General features: G+C 36.1%; 1 protein-coding gene across 3 annotated transcripts in view; it reads right to left on the bottom strand.

Moving 5' to 3' along the window:
* KIAA1109 (KIAA1109 ortholog) overlaps positions 1-24,362 on the bottom strand; it is a 126,053-nt gene that overhangs the window by 21,679 nt on the left and 80,012 nt on the right. The window contains exons 50-68 of one of the 3 annotated variants that reach the window (XM_010575572.1): positions 21,857-22,063; positions 21,465-21,703; positions 20,613-20,857; positions 19,116-19,221; positions 15,526-15,623; positions 15,059-15,244; positions 13,965-14,133; positions 13,252-13,463; positions 10,973-11,171; positions 10,339-10,398; positions 8,672-8,898; positions 7,967-8,167; positions 7,631-7,761; positions 6,017-6,140; positions 4,908-5,017; positions 3,331-3,421; positions 2,713-2,775; positions 810-1,054; positions 3-218 (exon numbers count right to left, since the gene is read on the bottom strand). In XM_010575572.1, the coding sequence (XP_010573874.1) occupies positions 3-218; positions 810-1,054; positions 2,713-2,775; positions 3,331-3,421; positions 4,908-5,017; positions 6,017-6,140; positions 7,631-7,761; positions 7,967-8,167; positions 8,672-8,898; positions 10,339-10,398; positions 10,973-11,171; positions 13,252-13,463; positions 13,965-14,133; positions 15,059-15,244; positions 15,526-15,623; positions 19,116-19,221; positions 20,613-20,857; positions 21,465-21,703; positions 21,857-22,063 (3,129 nt within the window). The remainder of the gene's footprint in view (positions 1-2; positions 219-809; positions 1,055-2,712; positions 2,776-3,330; positions 3,422-4,907; positions 5,018-6,016; positions 6,141-7,630; positions 7,762-7,966; positions 8,168-8,671; positions 8,899-10,338; positions 10,399-10,972; positions 11,172-13,251; positions 13,464-13,964; positions 14,134-15,058; positions 15,245-15,525; positions 15,624-19,115; positions 19,222-20,612; positions 20,858-21,464; positions 21,704-21,856; positions 22,064-24,362) is intronic. The other 2 variants (XM_010575573.1, XM_010575574.1) reach the window with 2 other exon arrangements.

Here is a 24,362-nt window from a genome sequence, read left to right as displayed (position 1 = left end):
ACCTTCGTAAACTAATGTCATCATGTTCTTGCTGAAGCATTGTAGGGTGCAGTACACATTTTCCACAATCAATTTCAACCCTGATATCGAGTTCGAAGTCAATATTTCTCTCTGTGGTTGTGCCAGTCATACTTCTGTTGGTAGGTGTTGTTGGCCAGCGCTCAGTGAACAGTTGGTGGACAGCAGCGAAGCCTGTTGCTTTCTTGCGAGAGGTACTCCTGCGCAGGCACAATTGTGGATTAGATATTAGCATGACATTTACCTGAACAGACAGTAGGAGGCATTCTTAGACTATGTCCACACTCAGTATTTAATCTTTTAAGAACTGTTCTGGAAAAGGCCTTATCTGATACACAGCAATACAGTGATCCATCTTCCATTAACACATTACTAAGTACCCTTTCTTAGAACAGGGTACTACAAAGAACTTACCCTTTCTTAAATTCTCAATCAAGAAGAGGAACGAAAAGATATATACAATAATTTTCATATTTGTAAATGTTTACATTATTACACGCGCTTTGTGGAGGTATAATCACTGGATAAAACTAAAAGTTATGCTGTGTTTGACAAATCTGTCATCTGGTCCCACTAAAACCTGCCCCATGCCTCAAAAACCTCACTTTCCAAGTTCTTTTGTTCTGCTTCAAGCCCTGAAATTTCTAACAGTTGCCTCCTTTTCAGATCAGAATTCCTCCTTCCCTCACAGACACCTCTGCCTTCATCAGTAACAGATTTTGTAGCTTTAAAGTCAATATTTCAATTGTATTTTCTTAATTTCTGTGTTCTTCCTTAGGAGCGTTACTTACGGTGGTTTCCTATAAAAATACGTCCTCTCTCTTTCATGGTCATCCTCCTTCTCAGAGTCCTCACTGCTTGATGATAAGCTGTCATCCCGGCGTCCTTCTTCAGGCTGGAAGGGAATGCCGGGTGAGAAGACTACTGGAGTTTTGGGTGAACCAAATACTGAGCATGAGCCTTCACTAGTAGATGAGTAATGGGAGGGACCATCAATAGTTACAGACAAAAGGTCCATTTCTGTCTCCTCTGGAAACTGATTATAAAAAGACAAAAAGATATTAAATTTCCACAGATATCATTTCCATCGAGAATGCATTAGATAGCTCTGGAAATAAAAAAAGCAAGAGTGCTATGAGAAACTCTGATTCCCAAGTTCCTCATAATACAGATACAGCAGGTGTAGAAATTGCAAGGCAGATTACGAAAAAGAAAGAAATGAAAGCTTGGTGGGGAGGCGTTTGCCATTGGCTAGGGATTGAGCTCAATCTGTTAGCTAAATACGTATCATACTCTGACCAATTCACATGCTCAGAAGGAATGGAAACATTTGATTTAAATCTAAGAAATATTTTGAAAGAAAAGAATAAAAGGCAGCAAAAATCATCATGAACCTTGTCGAGGGGTGAAGCACCCAGGAACGTTAGTGAGGCGTACATGCAGAATGCTAACACAGAATGTACGGCACCGGTTTGCAGTTCTGGGCTGCGCTCTTGGGCACACATGCTTTAACACGAAACGAACTTCAGGCCAAATTTCCAAAACAGGCCTCCTGTTTCTCACATAAAGCATGCCACAATCACCACACAAGCAATTTTTTAACATTAACTTCTTAAAACACCCTGTGAAAACTATCTAGAAGTGTTAGTTTAATACCAGCACTACCTACACAGTGTTACTATAGAGCTACACAGTTGTTGTCTGCAAATTCAAATTAGAGCTCTGCTGAGGAACTAGCATTATAATGTCAGTAAGATTTTTTTCTTTTTTTAATATTCAACATTCGATACCTCTAAGCGTTTAGTAGTATTTTGCTATGCCAACAAAACTTAAGCTAACTGGGCTAATATAGAACAACAACAACAACAACAACAACAACAACAACAGGTAAGATAGCTTTTAAATGTGAACGTATTTAAATGTGTAAAGCACATTCCTACGTTTCATTTCCACCTCTCTCTCAGAAATAGGAATTTATTTCCTGGGAGCATGAGGTGAGTTGGAAGGGAGAGGAAGTACGTTACTATATCCTGAGTTTGGTTTCTTGTTTGTCTGGTTTGGTTTTGCTTTTGTGGATTTGTTTTGGGTTCTTTTGGTTTTGGTTTGGGTTTTTTTTTTAAGAATTTTTTTACTATTTTCCCTAAACATGTTTTTTAAAGCAGTTAAACTCCACCATTTGTTCTCTGGGTATGAAGTTTTGGCACATTCCCTACTCACTACTATTTGAGAATATCTTATTCAACATTAAATACAGTAATTGCAAAAAATAAAAGCGTGAGAAGATGTCATCCCACCTAGCAATTATTTTGTACTGGCATTGATGCCCGCAGTCTTGGAACACAATGCAACGGACGAAGGCACACACACTGAAATCCTCTTCTAAAGCACATTTCAAGGCCAGACTTAGGTCTCTCTACATCAGCCTTGATCAGTCTTCATAAATATACAAAAAAATTTCCAATAATTCATTTTACAGAAACTAGCAAGTTCTAGGTCTACATAAGGGTGTAGAAACACTCTAGAAAGTTCATCAACAATCAATAACATTCTGCTTACATATTTAAATTTAAATGTTTTCAAATTCGGTATACATTCTGTTTAGCGGAGTGCAAAAGAGATGAAACATTGAAAAGCAGCTCCCTGTGAGATAAATTAGTTTGCTGGCAAAGAATATTTGTTTCTTCTCAGAAATACCTGAAAATACCCTTCCCCTGGACAGCTGGATTGTTGTGCAATCCCCAAAGCTGTTTTATTCAACTTAATTAGAAGTGAAAAAAATATATAAATTAAAACAATTACAATAATCTCAGCCATGCAAAACCAACATAATAGGAACATTTTAAAAATGAGAAAATGTAGCAACAAGCAAAACTGAAGATTCAACAATCCATTTCAAGCACACAGAAGGCTATACCTGTAGGGCTACAGCTAAGTAATTAATACCCATTTCCAAAACTCTAAACATATTCAAACACAAAAAATACTAGATGATTTTTTGCACACTTAAGATAAAAATTCCAAACCAATTGTATTACTACTGCATCAGCCTAACAAAAAAAAAAAAGTACCATTTTCAAATATTTTCTCTAATGATTCAATTAATTTCTGTGTTAAGAAACCAAAACACCTCTGTCTTCTATCAAAACAAATCTATCTTCCAAAAAAACATCCATAATTTGAGTCACATACTAACAGAAATAGACACGCAAAACCATACAAGCAATTCAGGTCTGCCTAGGTATACCTGTCTCGTGAACTGGTGACCAAATGGCACAGGAAATATAATTATATGGCATATAAAGTAATTCTTACAGAATCCTGTATGTTGAAAGTTACTCTTGGCCCGGGAGATGCAGCATCTACACGGATATCTGGGAGGTCTTCACTGTCTCCTAGTCGAGAGCTGTAAGTAAAAACAAAACACAACAGCTTGTTGAGTCTTACTACAGGATTTTATGGTCATATAAACATTTAACTACGCAAATATAAGGCAAGTCAGTACTTACGATTTTGTTATGGAAGAAAGTATAAAATCATAATTGAAGCATTTAAGGTACATGAAAAGCAAAAAGGAGGGGGAGAAGGAAAGAGAAAGAAGCTACACATACTTGTCCAGCAGTCTATCGCTAGCCAACCACTGCTTATTTCTCTATGCAAGTTTCTGAATCCTGAGCCAACAAGCAGAAATTATAGAATATAGAAATTAATGATCTACCACATGGGACATAATGCAAGTTGGCAGATTATGTATTCTCTGATGCAACTGAAATGAATTATTTGGCCTTATAGTATATGCATACTACTTTTCTTTCACAACCACAGTACTCATTAAGTTTTTCAGAACTTAGTGTTTCTTATAGAGCAACAGAAAAGCCCCATTATCTTTTCCATACAGTTTCTGGTTCTCTTCAAATAACCTTGTGAAAAGGTAAAATGAAGGTGGTTTTCATCTGACAGATCTTGAACTAGAACCTTCATGCCTTCGACACTTGCTCTGCTTTAATTATCAAGAATGCTAATTAATTCAGAAGAAAGATTCCTTTCCAAGGGTCTTGAAAAATTCTCTCTGGCGTACTTATAAAGCTGTCCTTATGCTGGAATATCTGCTGTCTGATATTTTCACATCTGGATTATTTATAAATTTCCATTCACTTCTACAGAACTATTCAAATCTGAAGCAAATTTCTATTAAGAATTTCTATTCTCATAGAAAAAAGTCCAAACACTCCTCTCCACCTTTTTAATTTTCAAATCTTTTATATTTAATACATAATAATGCAGCACATTTTTAATTCCAAACTTCGAATGCTTCAGCTGGATCTACAGGAGCAATAGACTCAAACACATGTATTCTAAAACCAAAGCAAACGCTTTACTAGGAGGCATCATTATACAGCTACAGTTTGTTCAGCAGCCATTAAACGATGAAACAAAATCAATACACACTATACAGGTGAAGAGATTAAAAAAATCATCATTCACAAAAAAAAATAATCTCCCTTTCTTCTTCTCATTACAACAGCCCTTAAGGCAGATGACTGCAAATGAAGTGTAGAAATCAAAATGATTACACTATGCCATTTTTCCTTATATACGTTTCTTCAGTATGTCTTGAAAGCAGGATTCTGTAGAAAACCCTAATTTGTTGTAGAAGTGGAAACTTCTCCTCATTTGACATGCTACTAAGTCTGTCGAAAAAGTTGTTTCAAAAAAAGGTGAAAAGTTGCATTTTTGAACATGCCTGTCTTCCAGAACGACCTTCTCCTATCCAGTTCCACCACATATAGCCACTGCCTATAGTAAAAGGACTCTTATGGCCAAAGTCCAGTGTTTCCTCTGTTACATATGCTGTTGTTGCTATCACAGATCTCAAATTCCCAGAAGCTTACCTTGTTCTGTCCATTCTCTTCAGAGGTGGTCTTCCTGATGCGGAAATACTCTTAGATCGGCTGTAGCTGGGTTTGTAGCTGAGACCCCATTTGTCTTTCAAGGAGGCAGCCTAAAACAAAAATAATATTTAAATGCAACAACTGAGAACGCAGATAAAAACACTGGCAAGCTAAAATACTATTTTGTACACGTATGCCAGTAAAGTAAAAAGATTTTTTTGTTCCATAATAGCTAAAATACATCTCTTATCAGCATTTGCCAGCATCTTCGTCTTGAATCTGGAAACATGTTCACTTTTCATACTTGCTGGAATTGGTAATGTCCTGTTGCCAGGAGAAAAGTATACCCAAAGCTAATAATCTGACCACTTTGACAGACATCCTTCCTAGCTACCACCACAGTAACAGAAGAACATGAGCTAAAATGAGAGCATCTGGGAAAAAACTGCAAACAGATTACTATTTGAAAGATCTTTTCTTATTAATGAAGCATCATACTTAGAGCTCATGCACTAGGACACACTGAAAATAATGTTTTGCCAGGTTTGTTAGCAGGATCTGGAACAACAAGCCATATATATTTGTGGATTACCAGCAACACTGCTTGTTTTTTGCCCAGTTTCTTCTAGCGTCTATGCCTAGTAGCTTGTTTTTATTTTTACATCACCTAATTCTGCAAATATACTGTTTATTTATATGTAGAACACACATATAGAAAGCACACATGCCCAGTGGAATACAATAGGTATCTATCATTTGCCCAGGCAGTTAACATGCTTGCCTCTGCATCTGCATTCATCAGTCCACTAAGGAATCATTTTAAAATATGGTAAGAGGAGTAAAGGACATTTTCTGACTATTTCTTGTTAGTGTGCAAATAAATCCATTTACATTATAGTATCTGTGAAATTTCAATTTTCTTATCACCATTATTACAAGGGAGAAAACCCTTTCCCCACCCCCTCCTAAAGGTAACGGGGTTGCTGAACTATCTGATATTCTTAACCTTCCTTTTCCATTACTAACATTTTCTTTCCTTTAATCAACATGCAGAAAACATACGCAACGCAAGTGCTATCATATTTTTAAAGCTACTTCATACTGCTCACCCTCATACTGGATCTACGTAGCTTTTTACGAACGTCCCGGCGGATATCATTCACGGCCACCGACTCAAGCTGCTGATAGCGCTGAATTTCTTGATTTATAGTTCCTTCACTCGCACCTAATTTTCTGCAGATAAATCATGGTTGAGTTATCTTACAAATAGGTGACGTTATTTTCAGCATTTCAAAATCTGTGTTGCGATTATGTTCTACTTTCCCTGGGAATTATCCCTTTTTCTCATTATTTTTCAGTAGTTACTTATGACTAGTGCCAAATATAGCTGCAGAAAATTTATCCTTATTACATGCTACAACTTTGTCAGGCATAATATTTTGTCCTTAAGAGGACTCTTTGATTTCAAGGTTTCTGTCTCCAAGTGACTTAGCAAAGCAGAGAGAGGATGTAGAACAAACTAGGGTGCAAGGAGACCCCCAAACAGCAGTGCTACCGTGATGCTAACTAAGATGGAGAGTAAGAATGGCTATGCAGCAACTCTCTTGTTTCAAAAAGCCCTAGCTGTAACAACTAGATTAAGGACCTCCTATACACTTTCAAATCACATGACAGCTGTTTAATTAAAAACAAGTATAATGAGCAAATCTGCAAATCCCCAGCAGCATGAAGAAAAATCATCCCACTGTAACAGTCCAAAGCCCTGGCACACCAATGACAGCCTTCTGTAGCAGATTACCTTCTGCAGAAAAAACACACCGCTAAATAATTTTAAAAACTCGGTAAAGCAACTGCTATTTTGAAAGAATCACAGTTTACTGAAGCACGCAAACTGAGAAAAGGCAGGCACAATATATAATTTTGATTCTTGAACTCATATTAGAAGAAACATTTAACCTAAACTCCAAAGTTCAGATACAATTGCCCTCTGAATGGTGACAGCAATTTTATTCCAAGTACAAGCAGTAAAACGTGTCTCCTTGTCATTATTTAACACATAATTACCAAGCTCTGTATTCCCATCCCAGACAGATCCATTTATAGTAAGTCTGTCTTAGGCAAGGCTAAAAAAAACCAAACAAACAAACAAAAAAAAAAGCAAGCCTAACAGACCATGACTGTGAAAAATTGTTAATAAAATTCACAGAAGTTCAGATGAAATCTACAAAATTTGAAATAATTCTTTCTTCAGGGTTTTCTCAAGCGCAGCATAGAGATTTAATTTTAAAATATCACCTACAAGATGCAAAAATAGTTGATTTAAATATTATTATTATTCTTCCAGTGAATGAGACTAAGCTTATTACAGTTACAAAGTAATATATTTTGTTAAAGTAATCATCATGATAAAAAAATCAAGATGAAATTACGATTCTGAATCAATAGGAAATTGATTATAATCAGCCATTGTAATGCAGAACCAGAAAAAAATATAGACTAATTTGACACTTGGGGAAGAACTTGAGAAATTTGAGAGAATACTTGCATATATAGTTTTTTCTTATGGAATCCAAAAGGACAATTTTTTATTTTTAAATAAAGACAACAATTTCCACTTGACCATCACAATGCCACAAGGTATGTGATAAGAACAGAAAAGAAACAAGACAGCTGCAGTTTGTTATTCCCAAACTTTGTGTGAGTTACAGCAAAACCCAACTTACTTCAAGTCATCAATAACTTTAGCTTGCTCATTGAGTTCTCTAATATCGACTAAACGTTTCACAAATTTTCTTCCTCGCTGTTCTCCAGTTTGGATACTAGAAGCTCCCTGCCGTCGATGATCAACAATCTCCTATTTAAAATAAACATTTAATTAACGCCCTCATCTAAGATTGGACATTAGTATGATTTAACAACAGGCAAAGTGAATTTCACACCTTAAAATTTGGGCTTGTGCATGCAAAAGAATCAGTTTCATCTCAAAAGGCAGCTGATTGGATTTTTTCCAGTGATCCAAACCCCATCATTCAGTTAGACACACTGTAACTACTACATACATGTCCCCATGAGCAGGATCTGCCTGCTTTGATATGTGATCTGCTAGACTGAAGAGAATCACACTTCGCTGACCCCAATAGATATTCTACAGGAACAGAGTGTCGATGGTTTGGGGGGCTCAAACCCAGCAGGTGATTTACAATCCGCTGCCCAAATGTTAGCTTGCGTGCATCTCCACATAATGAACCTCCACCTGATTTCTAAACAACAAACAGGAACATTAGTGTTCTGGGATAAAGTTTTCACTGTTGGCAGGCAAGAGACATTAAAGAGAGCCATTAAAGAACGTCTGTTAAAATGTTTTTGCGTGAAACCAAAAAGCAAGGTCAGCAGCATATTGGGTAGAAGTACTGAAAAAGAATTTTTTCTCATTTGCTCGTGTTAGTAACTTACTCTCCTGTTAAGAAAACCTATCTACAGCCACAGCTTTTCCAATTCAGTTACCTTAAGTTAGGTATTGTGTCTCCATATTTTCAAATCGAGATCAGTATTTCCACATAACACCAGTGGAAATATGATCTGTGATTTCTTGCCTTTGAAAAAGAGTTAGAAAACTAACACACAAACTTTTTTGATTTGCAACAAGAGTTATATGAGTTATAAGGAGTAGCATGCTGGACTCAAGACTAAGATCTTTCCATTTGACTGAAGACTTTGTCACACCTTTTCAAATTAGTAGCACTTATTCTGCTTGATTTACTTACTGCATGTATAGTGGGAGACATAGTGTCAACTTCATCCTCATCTGAAAGGTCAGCTATGTTTACAGAGTTGAGATCGGCAATATCATCAATATCTTCTTCTCCTGTCAACGTTGTGAGGGTGTTGCCTAAAGCATTCAATCTTTTGCCAATGTTTGGATCCATGTGGACATCAATACCACACATCTTCCATAACACATTCAGTGTCCAGGTTCCAGCACTACTGCTTTCTGTATTTAAAAAAAAAAACAAAACAAAAACCAACCAGTTTTTCCTCTTAAAAAAATCCCCCATACTGAGTTATGTATTAGTTAGCCAAGACAGTGTTTATCAGTTACAAAGAACTGTCTTTTCTGCCCACTCTGAGGAAAACATATTCCACAATTGAAATGCTTGTTGGAAGTACTTCACAGCTATGAAGTTGGTATTTCTTTAACAAGTGATGTACACAGACAAACCTGATGAAAATACATTCCCTTCACCCAAGCTGATGACCAGGACAGAGCATCTCAAACCTCCACTCTTCCAATTGCAGCCAAGTATAATATTCCAGAACAGGATTTCTAACAGTAAGAAACCTAAAGGATGTCTATCTGCATGTAAAATTGTTGACCTACTTACAGTTTCAAGTCTTGAATAATGATGCTGGATGTGTAATGTGCCTGCTGAATACCCTGTCTTCCCAGGATTTTTCTAATGAGTGCCACATTTCAGCATCAAAGTACAGAACTTGCTTTAAGCAGAACTACACAAGATACTGTTCTTCCTTCTAAATAGATTCATCCTGTTTTTCACCATTCACAATTCCATGTGAGGTAAATTTTTAACAGTTGCAGCATGTGTTTCATTTTTATGTCTTAGCACAAAAAGCAAGCAGGTGACAATGAGCAAAACTATGGAGACAGTAGACACAACAGATGCAACATTTGGGCAAAAAGATGAGAAGCAGCAAGCAGCAGGTATGATCATAGAATCAGAAAATGGTTTGGCTTGGAAGGGACCTTAAAGACCTCGACCAGGCTGCTCAAAGCCCCATCCAGCCTCGCCTTGAACACTTCCAGGGATGGGGCATCCACAACCTCTCTGGGCAACCTTTCCCAGTGCCTCACCACACTCATAGTGAAGAATTTCTTCCTTGTATCATATCTAAATCTACCCTCTTTCACTTTAAAGACAGAGATTGGCAGGGATTTTTAAATCCTCTGGAGAATGTCCAAACAACTCAGTAGGACAGACTGGGAAGAGAGGGAGTTTGGGAAGAATAGAGGCAGTCTCTGGAAGAGGTGAGGGAGGAATGGGAGCTTACGATGCAAAGTCTCAGCATTAGGAGGACTGGAAGATTTAGCAGTCTCGAGGACAGGAAGCAGTAGGACAACATTGCTGTTATAAAGGACTATTCTCCAACCAAGGAACAAACACATATACACCGTGTGTTTTCCTGCAGGTAAAAATCTAAAACCAGTGTTGCCGATGTGACTTGAAACATGGAATAGCTTGAAAAGATGGAGCAGATAAAAACATTGAGGAGTTTCACCAGGAAAACAAGACACTAAACAAAACAAAAACCCAAACCACCAATTAAATTACAACACAGTTAAAGGATTTAAATTTCATGTTTTATGAATGCTTTATTTATAAAGGACTTGATTTATTAAAAAAGTGTATATTACCTGCTGCAGCCTGTCCTGTTGTCCTAGAACATACTTCATATGTACCATCTGGCACAACGCCTGTATGAAGCATATACACTCATTAGGCAGACAGTCAAAGTTGCTTTAGACCAGCCCTTCCAAATTCCATCTCAGTCTCTTGCCCTCCGCAATTAAAACATGAGTGGTGTTGGATAGGAGGTTTAGTTTTAATTCCCATTGAATGACTTTTCTTATTTAGTAAAGTGAATCTACTTGGTAGCATCCAAGTTTATATCGACTTAAAATTCCATATAAATTCTAGAACCTTCACCATAATGAAAGATACTTATACGTAAATGAAAATCATCTACATTAAACTATTAAAAACTTACTGGGATCTTATGAAATTATGTAAAAGCAACACATCCAATTCTTCCAACACTTCTCAGACAGAACTTAAATGTTTACAATGAGACATATAGCAACAAAGTTAATATAGGAAAATAACAAAGGAATGCAACCTTTTAGATCCATATTATTTTGCTTTCAAAAGGCTAAAGTCTTTTCTTTATCTTTTTGGGGAAAGTTCAACAGTTTTAAAAGTCATGGAAAAGGGTAAAAATGGATTTATATCTGAAAAACTATTGTCCAGCATGAAATCACAACCACTTACATGCATTCATGACTAGATCTCCTCTTATTTCTGGTTTCCAGTCATCCCAACTTGTCTCAAAGCCATCAGCAAAGCGAATACAGAAGTTTTTAAAATGACCTTTGCTAACTAAAGACTCTGAGGAGCACGCAGTGATTAACGTGCTTTCAATAGTCAGGACTAAAGCAGAGCCAGTGTCAAGATCTGCAGTGTGGTTAGACTGGAAAACAAAAACACAAAGAGAATTTACTGGTCATTGCAATGTCAAAGTGATATTGTACATGCATTAAATGCTGTTTATCTTTCCCTATTAGAAAACAGATCCCCTTCTCTTATCTCCTTGTATTTTTCCTTCTCTGCAGAAAGTTTCAAAAGCCTTGCATCTGTCCGTACAATGTCTTGCATTGTTGTTTTCTACATACAACACCTACATTGTAAATATATTAGGGTACCGGTAGTCAAGCTCATCTGGAAAAGGAAAGAAAAATCCATGTTTGATCAAGGACTAGATGATCAAGGGCTATGAACCATATGGCCCCATGACCACAGAGCAGAAGCCCAGGATAGATTCTTTTCGCCAAGAAGGGTTGCAGACGAGTTGATTGAACAATGACAAAAAGTAGCTTTAATTTTTACATGGGTTTTTGTGCTTATTTTGATATCTACAGTTATGCAGTCTTAAATACACAGACTGACTGATTATTTTCCAGCCCTTCACATATGAAGGGCTGTAATTTTGTTTATCTGCAAAAAAGCTCACATATTCCCTTTTATAAAGCTAGACTTCTTTTGATCCAGCTTAAGTATTGTAAACATGCTATTCTATATACAGCTTAAGACTTCATAAGCCAGAATGTATTTTTCATAATTTACTATCATTTGTAACACATAAGAACATTAAATGCCATCTGCTTTGTCCATAGCTGCCAGACAGAAGATTCACAATCAAAATGTTATGTCATTGTGACTCCTAGGTTATTGCCCTCATTATTCCATTACATTTCTATGTATTATGACTACTTCCTTCTCCATCGTTAAAATGATTCATTCCTGTTCTGGAATTAATCCCCATTAAGAATACTCCCAGTTCAACATCAGAACAGTCTCTGAATCCAAGGTTTTCTCTCAAAGGCATCTAACATTATCCATCCTAACAATGCTCCACTGCTTCGTGGAGTTTTTTAAACTGCTGTCAGCTGGCAATGTAATTATTTTCAATTTTATACTTAAGAGGTACAGATCACACCTTCACCTTATAAATGAAGAGACAAGCATAACTGCAGTCATTTCTAACAGAGGAAGAACAGAGGGAATACAGGTCTGCACAGAGTTGTTTCTTAACTGAGAATAAACACAGAGATTTTCAAGAAAGCTAGGCCCACTGATTTAGGTACTTTCCTATCTATCTGAAGAAAGAATCAACAGGCAGAGCTAAATGTCAAATTGGGGAATGTGTTGGATCATGCTGCATTGGTTGTCAAGAAACTCAGCAAACTGCACAGCCAGGGAAGGAGGAGCTGCATGGACCACAAAGCATTACCCTGGAAATGCACTACTGAGCCATTCATCATTAAACTTAAGACTCGAAAGTATTCCAGAAACATAATGCAGCGTACGTTCCCTTACAGAACAAGTTGCATTAACACACTGCACAATGCACTGTGTAGACATTACTTTAATACAGAAACTAGTTAACAGCACATTAAAGAATACATCATCCTGTGTAACGTATTAGACTTACCTTGTACTACAATGATATACTTTTTGTCCATGACTGTATTTTAAGTATCTTTCTTTAACCTGAGTACCTAAATAAAAGTGACTGTTTGAAAAGCATATATCTATATATCTCAAATAGTTATTCATACTCTCATTCCTTGTTTTAATTAAGCAAACAAAAGCATCAGAACATCACGTTAAAGCCAACAGTTTTGAGAATTTTTCTTTTTCTATCTATAATTATATGAAAAATAAAGGATTACTTGGAGTTTGTGATGGAAGCTTTCATGAAAATATGTTCCACTTGAAACATTTCCAAGGACTTTCCAAAACGCTGAGCTCATATGTAGTGTTTCCCCAAAACATGCACACTAATTGAAACATGCATAACCTAGCTCTTCTCTAAATGAGAGCACCATTTCCATTACAAGCAATGTCACTTAGTGCAATTATTAGCATCCTATGACTTTTGCATTGGTGTGATGAAAATTACATTTATGAACATAAAAGCCATGTACCACATACAAATGGATATTTCAACAGACTATCAGTAGTCATGTTGCTCCAGACATTTTGATTACCTGAGGTGTGTTTGTGATGGGCAGGCAAATTCCTAAGTCATTGACTGTCAGCTGAAGAAAGAGGGTCCCAAAAGCCTGTGCAGATGTTTGTTGGATTCCAGGTAGCATATCTACTACTTCTTTTGTGGCCATATGAATATCTTTATGTAAAGCCATTCTCTGTTCATTCCAGTTATCATATGCAGCCTTGTAGTTCAGCCAAAATAGCACAGCTTTATGAAGAAACCAGAAATGCTCAAATGAAATCAACACATACAAAAACCAAAAAGCACATTCACTCAATAAAGTTCATTTTTTTCATTGTTATGGTTTCTCCATTACTTTAAGACAGTGAATGTGCAACAATGGACACACACACATATTTAGGATGTAGTGAAGAGGCTCATGCTGCAAAGGACAAGATGGACAAAGCCGATCATTTAGCATCAAAGTTCACACATTAAAATACAGAAAGAAATGCAGTTCTCAGTATTATTCATTTGTGAAGACTTACAAAAGCAACTTCCTCCAAACCACCTGAAAATTAATAACCTCAGCAAATGGCATTTTTGATGTTGGGAATTGTTAACCTCTTGGCATGCAGTAGATCTCCTAAATTTCTCAGCTACCTAACATTTTGATTAACATGAAATATACTAAACTTGAAACAATCAAGCCTCTCTGAAAAAAAATATATAACTTCCTCAGTATGAAGACAATTGTCTCTTCAATACCTCTATCAAAGGCCACAGGCTGAGCAAAAACAATTGGTCTGTTCAAAGTAATGAGCACAGCTTCTCTATCTGATGAGCCACTGATTTCTTCTCGGAGGGCATTTCTTAATCCAATTCTTGTCTTGAAATAGGCAACTTGATGAAAGTCTGAGCCAGCTTCTTCATAAACCTTAAAATGTTCAAAAAAAAATGGGAAGGGTGAGGGGTTTTTGCAGCAAAGAAGAGTTCAGGGACAGAGAAAAATAATCAAATTACTGCTTTTGACAAAATGTAGAATTACAACAAGAAGTAAATATGTCTCCTTTCCCCTTTTTCTCTTCTAGCCAAAGCTCCTTTGAGGATATTTAATTTTCTTACATTAAATTCTGATCACAGTGTTTTTTTCCTTATTTATCATAAAACATTAACTAAAATAACTATTTATTTATCCAGCTTCTCTATTGTGACAGTACATTTACAGGTTCTAAGACTTGTATTTGTTTGTTTCCAGGTGTCACAAAATATTGTCATATCATAGATTTAGTGATTCCAGGTAACAGTGGGTTTAAGAATCCAAGAGATACAGCTGTCAAACTAATACAAACTAGGTCAAAATGTAGGGCTAGTCAAGTTTGGATCATGTCTGATCTTGTTATTTCATTCATATAACCTAAAAACAATAGCAATATCAACGAAAATTTTCTATTTCACCCAGTAGCAAGGCCATTACTGTTTCAAAGGGCTAATAAGTTCTCAGATACTAATAGCATTAAAAAAAAAAAGCCTATACTTGACTCGTTCCATCTTTTATGCATGTACATTGGCCTTCATAATGAAGATTTGCTAATTGTTCTGAAAAGTCATCTCCAGTTTGTGTGCTGCAGAATGCTTGAACTTTTAAGAGAGAAAGAAAACAAGCTGAAAAAACCCCAACCAACCAAAAAAACCCACTCAAAACCCCAACAACCTCCCCAGCCTCCCCTACACTTTACACCCCACTCCACAGCTAGATCAGAAAAAAAACGCAGCAGTGTAAGACAACCTTTTGGATTGGTTATGTATTTTTAAATCACACACTGTTAAGAACACTACATGCAAAGATGTTGAGCACTAACCTGATGTTTAACAATCTGTCCTAGTGCCAGATTTAAATCCACCTGGCATTTCCCAAACAGTTTGAGGTAGCTGCTACTGCCAGGCATTGCTTTGGTTTGCAGTCTGTTTGAGAGTTCAAGTTCTATCAATCCAGTTTCAAACCTCACAGCTCGCATTGAGGGAGTTGTAGCTGTCACTTGAATTCCCTAATGAATAAGGAAGGTACAAAGTTATTAGGATCTGGTTCAGAGACGTAAAGAGAAAGGTGGGGGGGACAACACCAAAAAACCCTCTTCGCTGTGCAGCAAAAAAGAGGATGTAGTCGTTTTCCACAATGGAATGCCACTAAGCGATTTTAAAAGATTACAGTAACCAAACTCAAGGTCTATTTCTTCATGCAGAGTATTCCTGATCAATGACCTTTGAGGTAAAAACCCAAAAGCCATTAATAGCATCTATGACCACTATTTTGTCATCATAAGATTACCTTAAACTGTAGGCTCAATGAATAAAGAAGAATTTTTGGTTTTTCTCCATCAGTTGTGCCATCATGTTCATTCCAAAGAGGTATTGGCTGCTCCCCTCCTGCACACATTAAATATATACATTCAGAGTTTTAACAAAGAAAACATTTAAAACAAACAGATATAAAAAAGGTGACAGTGAATTTAGCCTCATTTAAACAGTGACTAGTTGAAGATTTATAAAAACAAATATAGTTTGAAGATGGAAGACATCAGTGCAGATTCAGCTTGTTACATATAGTTAATAGCTCTCTACTAAGAATCGAGGCAGAGAGTCATGTTCCTCCCTCCTGGGAAACTTTCCATAGGAAGGCTCAAAGCCTGTAAGGAGTAACACCTAGTTTTCAAAAAGATACTGTCTCCTACACCAATGTATCTCCTAATTATATGACAATAAAAATTAAACACTTGACCGAATACTGTGCAAATTGCATGAAAAGAGGAATTGCAGTTATACCAGTATTTTTCAATGGCAAGGGGAAAGACTGTTCTGTGGTTATTTTATTTTTGTGTTTACTTCCTCATCCTGGCACATTTAATCCTAAATTACATATCCCCACAGGCCTAACCTGAAAGAGCAATCCTGGTTTAAATTCTCCTTGAGATTTGATCTATATTCAATCTTAGTTTATAGGAAGGGCTTGCTGCTGGAAAAGGCCAAGCCATTAATTCTGTCCATACATGCCAATTCTTCTAATTACAGTTATTTGGTGGTTAAGAACAGGCAGTTAAATCATTGATTAAAAAAAAACAGCCAACGAACATCAGTAAATTTTTATCACTCTGTTTTGTATCCGGACATTTTTCTTCTCCAAATAGTCTTAATAACCACCTCCTCCTTTTTCTTTTGTTCCCCCCCCCCCCCAGTATTCTTAAGTAGGATCATGTAAAACTACAACAGCAACCTAAGGGTTCTGAGCAAGAGAATTAACTCATCTTTCATATATTCTCCACACACATATTAGAGACTATTTTTGCAATGACATTTCTTCATGAAGTTTGTAAAGCATTTGCCAGTTAAAAAAAGAAATAAAAGAGATATTACTTTTAAATAAAAGTTCTCCATCTATCCTCTCACTTAAGGGAGCACAATTTTCTTCAATGAAACTACAGTAGAAGTTGGGTTTGAATCTTTACATAAACCAGTGCAAAAAGTGATAGGAGTTTGAAAGTGGACACCGGCTGTCTTTAAATCAACACTGCCCTCAACTTGCAGATAGAATTACCATGAACTGTTCTGTTCATTAACTAGCTTTTAATCTGTGCAACTTCACCTTAAGTAACTGGTACTTACCCAGTTTTTATATAAGGATAATATGCAATCAATATTTTAGTGCAACAGAAACCTTAATTAGAAAAAACACTTTAGTATATTACATTAATTGGCATTTTCAAGCCGTATAAATTACTTTGCTGCAAGCCAGGACAGAGGCTGCCTTCTGTCCCCATTGTTCTGCATTCAGCACCCAGATACATGGATTGCTGGCACCTGACCATGTTCCTGCTGAATTACCACAATATGGAAGGTAGCAGTCACATTTCAAAAACCATCAGGCTGCTAGTTGCAATACAAATTTATAGTCTGGAAAAACAAAGAACCAGCAATGGTAATAAATTCCTCACATAAAAACAGATGAGAGATCAAACTCTAGAGACTGAGAAGTGTTGTAAAAGAAATCTAATATACGTTTCCCTTTTTACCACTTTATGCTCCTCTATAAAAATTGTTCTAATAGCATAATGACAGCTGTTGAAGGTTTATTCTTTCCCTAAATGTTTTCTTACTACCAAATGCTGACATATTTTGCCTGGAACAAACATCAGGGTGTTTAAAATTTGTTTCTTCTCATCCTTCAGGGATTCTGACATTTTCTATTTTCTCCACTGCATCTTCTAACTCGCTTGAGGGCACGTCATCTGGACCTGCATGTTTCTTTTATGTACATTTGTATGCGTGAATATATATACACACACACAGAGGTATATGAAAGGAGTGTGTAGATGCACACACAGACACTTTCACTTAGTTACCACTAGTTTATCCTTCCTCATAATGTTTCCAACTATTAATGAATCTTTCCACTAAAAATTAGCTATACTTCTATAATAGCCTTTTAGTATAACTCAAAAAGTGTTAAAATTAAATTACTTGAAATTTCACCTGCTTTGGAATATTTATTCATATTTGTCATCCTGTAACATTCTCTCTCAAATATATGTCCTTCTTCCTCTGAAAATATTACTAATAAAATTCATATTCCTTTTATTTCCTCTGGTTATTTTACTTTCTTTCTTACTTTTGTATTATTATTTCTTAATAGACAGACAATAATTCTTATTAATTATTGCTTTTTCTGTTTTTAATTAATGTTTATCACCATCTGCCAATTCTTATTTTGACCTAAAGAACAACAAAACACTTCTACAGTTCTTTACTTATTTGCTTTTCTCTTCATCTCCTCATCCGTCATGTAACATCCACAGTAAAGTACATTCCTGTATTTTTTTTTTAAACTACCAAACAATAACTGTGTCAAACAAAGCATCCAGTCCTTACATTTCCGCTCAGAGTAGTCACATATCAGAAACAATTGTATCATTTTGTACTATTCTTTCCAGTGCATAAGGTGATAGAACTTGTTTGCTGAGTGAAATATCATTGCATGGCACAAGTTATCAGCTTTTTGGTTTGCTTTCAGCTCTTGAACACAGAACAAGACTCTAACAGTAAGAACTAGAAAGTGAGTGATCTATTTCTGAATGCTGCACAAACTGTGATTCAGTCAGATAGGCAGAGGTTTTTATGTAAGAAAATAAAAGTTTTGTAACTTTGGCTGTCTAATCAAACAGATGAGTGCACAATTCAGTATGCTATTTTCATCGCATATTGCAAAAGAGACAGCACTGAGTGATTTTGCAACTGTTCTCTAATAGGGTTTTTAATGAAAACACTGTTTTTCTTCTGAAAATTTTTTCAGAACAGAAGCCAGCCTAAATGACAGAAACAAAACTGTCATTTCTGCAGTACACAGCATGATACACAAAACAATATAATGAATAGCCAAATGCCTTTTTCATACAGTTCTGAAACATCTTATCTGCAAAGAATCAAAGAGCTAGGAATTGGGAAACACTAATACCAATACTGACTCTATTTTCTCCAGACACAGCTGTTTTCCTTTAAAAGAATATGCTGACATTATTTTACAAAATGCAGTATCATGAGCTGCGTTTTACAGGCGAACAAAGTGAATACAGAAGGTAACTCAGCCAAGGTCACATCGCAGATGGACACACAGGCTAGTGCCCAGAAAGACAAACTATCCTGCCTCCCAGTAACGCCTTGTTTCTGACAGAGCTACAAAAATTTCCAGAGCCTCTGTTATTACTTGAAACTCCAGCTCTGGTGCTTGCTTCTTGCTGCTGCTTGGAGTGCTAGATGTGAAACGATAGCGTCTGTGAAATAAATAGCTGATCCCGAGAACTATGTAATGTTGCCATCAAACAAGGTTTAAGGATCTTACTTACGGTTGGGTTTAAGTGTTCTGCTTACCTGAAACCTTCTGTATGACTTCATTTACTTCCTTCATGAACACTTTTTGCACAAATACTAAATGATTTAAAAGATCAGTTGTGAGATTATGTTCGAAGGAACCAACCTGCAGAAATACAAAATTTTAAAACAAAACTTTAAAACAGTTACCATACCTATGTTTTCAAAACAATGCATTTTTAGTTTTCAGGCATCTTTTCAAGTCCAATTATATTGTTATTGGCAAAAAAAAAGTCATTAAATAGTTTGGTCTCGCAATTTTTCTACTGTGAATGCCTATCAGCAAACTGCAGGACATATACTATTATATAAAAAAATTTATTCTCCTGCTTAAGTTTAGCTTAGACAATAAAATGCAGGACTTGATTAAGGTTCATGGAAGTATGCAAAATGCTACTTAATTCCAGATAGTAAATCATTATCAGAACAAAATAGAAATGAGCTGTCAATCTCTAAAAGTGCGTTATTCTAGTTACTATAGATGAACAAGTTTACTGATATCTTCAATGGTAAACTTATTATGTGTCTGATCTAATCTTAAAGAATATTCCTAAGGAACTGAGTCTGCCTGAGATTGTTTAGATTTGCCATTAAGATTTTTTAAATAAAATTAAAATACAGGTATTTTCTAAAACTACTTGGACTTGGCTTTTGCCTTTGCTAAGCAGCCCCTCCCTTTTGTTTTACACGCTGAACAAATTCCAAGACATTAAGGTCTTTCTCAAATGGGTTTAACAAAAAGCAGCACCTAATTAAACTTCTCCCATAAAGATGCAAACATCAGAAGTCTCAATTACAAATACACTACACTACTTTTCTGACTGAAGAAACACAGTTAGCAGAAAAGCCATGCTTTTCCCCACAAGGTAGGTTTCTTTTAAGCAGCATGACTTTTCTCTTTGTGAAAAGTAACTGTGGAAATTGGTACACAAATAGAACTTCTGAGTAGAAAACTCTGTGTCGAACAGAAAATTTTATATCATTGACTAAGTTTATATATAGCTTCTACATATGGAGCTGTCTAATCATGAAAAATTAAAAGTTATAAAACAATAAAATAGTTTTCAATTTTTTCAGTACTTCTTTTTGCAATATATGACATTATCTGATGTGTTAGCATAAGCTTTCAGTTTAAAATTGCACTTTACTTGAATCATCAGCATAATATACTTTTGTCTACTTCACTGAAGAGAAATATTGTCATTCCAAAAAAAAGTTTCTAAACATATCTTCCTTATTTATTTGCATGAAATAACATATTCAAGATCCTCCAATATAGTGGTCTTGAATGCTTAATAAATTGGCTGCTCATCAAACTAAGGACTGAGAAATTTCTATTTCAGTGTCACACAATTAATAATGCTATATTTAGATCAACCTGTAAACCTGAGAGTTCTGGAGTAGGCAGATTATTAAAATAATATGAAGATGCACATACAGAAATGTAACAGAATGGAAATAACTCAACAAGTTATCAGAGATGACTTCAACACCTACTTCAGCCACACAACGCAAGTAGTTCCCCTGTAGATAATAGCCTTGCTTAGCAGGTAGTTCATCTATGCTCCAAATTTGGTCTGAGTAAGTATCATGTTCTTCCATGATATATTTGCCTGACATAGTGACAGGAGGAAGGTTGAGACTTGCCGAAGGAGGAATGGTTGACATATCAGTGGCAGAGACTTTCGAAGTGAAGCGCAATCTGTGACTTGGAAGCTCAAAATTAAATCTAGTTTGGGCACCTGTAAAAGGAAGACAGGGAAAGAAAAGGTATGAACTAGCAAAAAAAAAAAATCTTTCATTTATCCTTAAATTTAATAACACTTTTGGAATTAAAAAGAAAAAAAATCTTTAAAATGTTATTGAAGTGCACAGACCTCTAGAGCTATAAATATCCACCCACGTGATTCCAGGTTTTCTTTATTTTTAAAGAAAATGAAGACTTCACTGTAATTAGATGGAGAAAGGAGTCATACAAACCACCGCATCTGTACTGAGGCCCTATAAGAGTATTCTCAAGTAGCCTTACAAATCAGAAATTAATTAATCAAGGATCATAAACTGGTTTGAGCCGTCAGAGGGAAGCTTCCTGGGAGGAAGCTATATATGAATGTATACATGTCTTCATCTGCTCTTGTATTCTGCCTCTGGCAATTGTGTGTAACAACAACAGTGTAAATTCTCTGTATGGCCCAATGTGATTGAAGTCCACATTCAAAAACATAAGCCAACAAGCAACAGATTCAAAGCTCTAGCTAGAATTCAACAGAAATATTGAGTCGTCTTGGATCCTTCTAGCAAGGCCAAACTAAAAGCCACAGTGTTTTTAAAGTTTCAGAGAACTCTTACCTGTCATTCCATGACTCCTCATTCTTCCCATCTTATATTCCGCCTTTAGAGAGGGCAAGAGCGCTGCTCCAATAGCTATACCATCTATCATGGCACTGAATTTAAGAACTATAGGCTTCTTTTCTAAGCCTTCTGGCAGCTGTGGAAATTCATTTGTTTCAACAGGTGTTTGATTAATACTTGTTGGAGTCTTTTCAGAGGGCAAAGGAGTCGCAACATCTTCTTTGGTAGGCTGGGGCCTATTTACCAAGACAAAGATCAGAAAATACTTTTTGTTATTCTAACATGATATATGACTAGCCTGACTCTCCCACATCACATTCAAAGTAGCACAAGCCCATAACCGGAGGCCAGCCAGCAGCATTCGGAAGTGCCACGCAAGCAGCACTTACGCAGTTGACGGCTGCCTGATGAGATCCGAAATCTGCTTGGAGAGCTGGTGAGAACTGCGCACCATCATGCTGTGCAGCGTGGCAGGGTGCTGAGGAATGTTGATGCTGATGGCTCCAACTTTGACCACAGCAGCGTTGTTTGTTTTCAACCCTCTCTGGGCACTATACAAGGCCTGGGATTTGGCAATACTGCATTTCACGACGGTTCTAACAGAAAAGGAAACGGGATTTATTTGCACGTCTTTCAGAACAGTTACAGTTTTATGTTAAAATGGGTTTTTAAGTGTTAGCTGAATTTTAAAGTATTCATATAAGTGATTTTGTTTATAAACTACATACACATTCCTTTTTCTTTCACTTTACACACACAGATGCACTACATGCCACAAACAACTACACTACATTTAAGAGAACTACAAGACATGCATGGCAAAAAATACTTGTTAAACTGTTACTCTTGCATAATGTAAGATCATTTGAGTTTATACACACTAGGCTGCATATACACAGAACAAATTTTCACACACGGAAACAAACAAGAGCCTTCCATTTCAACTCCTTTTCAGGAATAATCTTGAATCATCCTTTTCATACGAAGACTTATTAAAATCCGATTTTAGCATCCGAAAAGGTCAATGGAAGAAATACTCACTTAGCAATAAATATATAGCAAGTGATAAATGGGTTTGTGAATTAATATCGACATTTAATTGACACATAGTATTCCAAAATATGAAGTCTAAACTTTATTTTAATGTTAAGGAGGATATGGTTCACAACAGTTACCCAAGATAAAAATACAACTGCACAAAGCTGACAGGTTTTTATGCCAAAATTTTGGCATATCAGAATTCACTAAGCTCCTACTAAAAAAGATACACAGGGTAACACTAACATTCCTCATCTAAAGTCAATTACCAGAGGGTTACCCAACAGAAGTGTATTATGTAGCCAGCACGGAATATTACAGCCTCAAACAGAAAGACATAGCTGTGAAGATGCAGTACATAAGCTAAAATGTCTGAAAGATAGACTCTATAAAACTGCAATTCAATGAAAAGTTTCTCAAATACTAAATTTTAAGAAGCCTAACTAAAATACTTTTTGTATCATGATTTAAATTGTTCTACAGACAGTCTGGTTTCACGGTGAAAGCTACGATATTCTATGAATTCTACTCCCTAAGTAATGTTTCTTCTGTGAAGCCCTCACACAGGGCTCCTTATTCTGATGTTAAAATATCAGCTAGCCCAAAGCATCCCAGGTGTGGAAATACATTTAAAAAAACAAAACAAAACCACATCATCCTTTTGCTTATCATAAAGAAATACACAGCACTGTAATGCAACCACAGGTCTATCAACAGCAGATTAATTTACTGAAGCTCTAGAAACACTTTCAGATTTTTACAGGTATGGAAGAGCTGCAAGCGACCTAAAGTGGTTATGAATTAATATTTTAGGGTAGACTGTCAAGTAGAAATGATTTCAAAATAATTGAAGAATTTGCACAAATATTAAGGAGGAAACAAATCTTAATTCACAAGTATTTTCAGAAAAACATTACACAAATAAACATCACTTAAGAAAAGGGCAGACATTTTAATCCACCTCTTCAAAAGAAAAAAAAAACCCACGATTATTTCTCTATTGATGTTTACTTATTTCCTACTCTCTTCCTGCTACCATTCTGACTGAACTATTGTGAAGCCAATCAAGAATACTTCCCCCCGCCATCTATAACACAAAATACTACTACATTAGCTATTCAAGCACCACAAGAACAACTTTCAACTTAAGAGAAGTTGCAAGATCTCTTCCTGACCTGTACCAGACAGACAGTCTAATCTTAATCTATCTTTGTGTCGAAGTTAAAAGTAAATGTAGTTGGAGTTAAAGTCTGTACTGAATTTACAATCAGTTCCAAACATGGGAATTCGTACTATTTTAAGCACTTACTTAGTTTTAAAAAATTACACCAATATAGCTGTCGCAGGAGAATCAGATTTTGGCAAGATTAACTGTGCTTCTCTGCTAAGGTATTTCTATATTTCATGCAATGAAAGAATTTCACTGTCACTTGTCTCGTCTACAAAAAGCCTACTTCCATGACAGAATGAAATGCAGAACAACTGTGTGGCTATACAATTATTTGGAACAAGCACTGCACATTATGTATCTGCGGTTTGCTTATCTACAGTGATATGCCTGTAACAGATCTGGTTGAGTACTATATATCGATTAATGATTTTAATAACAGATCTGGTTGAATATTATTAAAATCATTAATCAATATTTAAGTTATATACCAGTAATGCATTCAGAAGTAATTCTATATTCTCGCATCAATTCCATAAATAATCACTCTCCAGACAAACTTGCGAAAAAAGTCTTTGTCCCATTACAGAACTGCCTACAAGGCCACCACTCAACCTAACAGATTTTTAGGAATGTTAAAAAAAGGGGGGGGGGGGGGGGGGGGGGGGCGAGAGGGGGCCCAGAAACCC

The sequence above is a fragment of the Haliaeetus leucocephalus genome, unplaced genomic scaffold (genome assembly GCF_000737465.1).
Source record: "Haliaeetus leucocephalus isolate CR32 unplaced genomic scaffold, Haliaeetus_leucocephalus-4.0 Scaffold484, whole genome shotgun sequence".
Lineage (NCBI taxonomy): Eukaryota > Metazoa > Chordata > Aves > Accipitriformes > Accipitridae > Haliaeetus > Haliaeetus leucocephalus.
The sequence above is the reverse complement of the archived record's forward strand: the minus strand, read 5'-3'. Positions and strand labels throughout refer to the sequence as shown.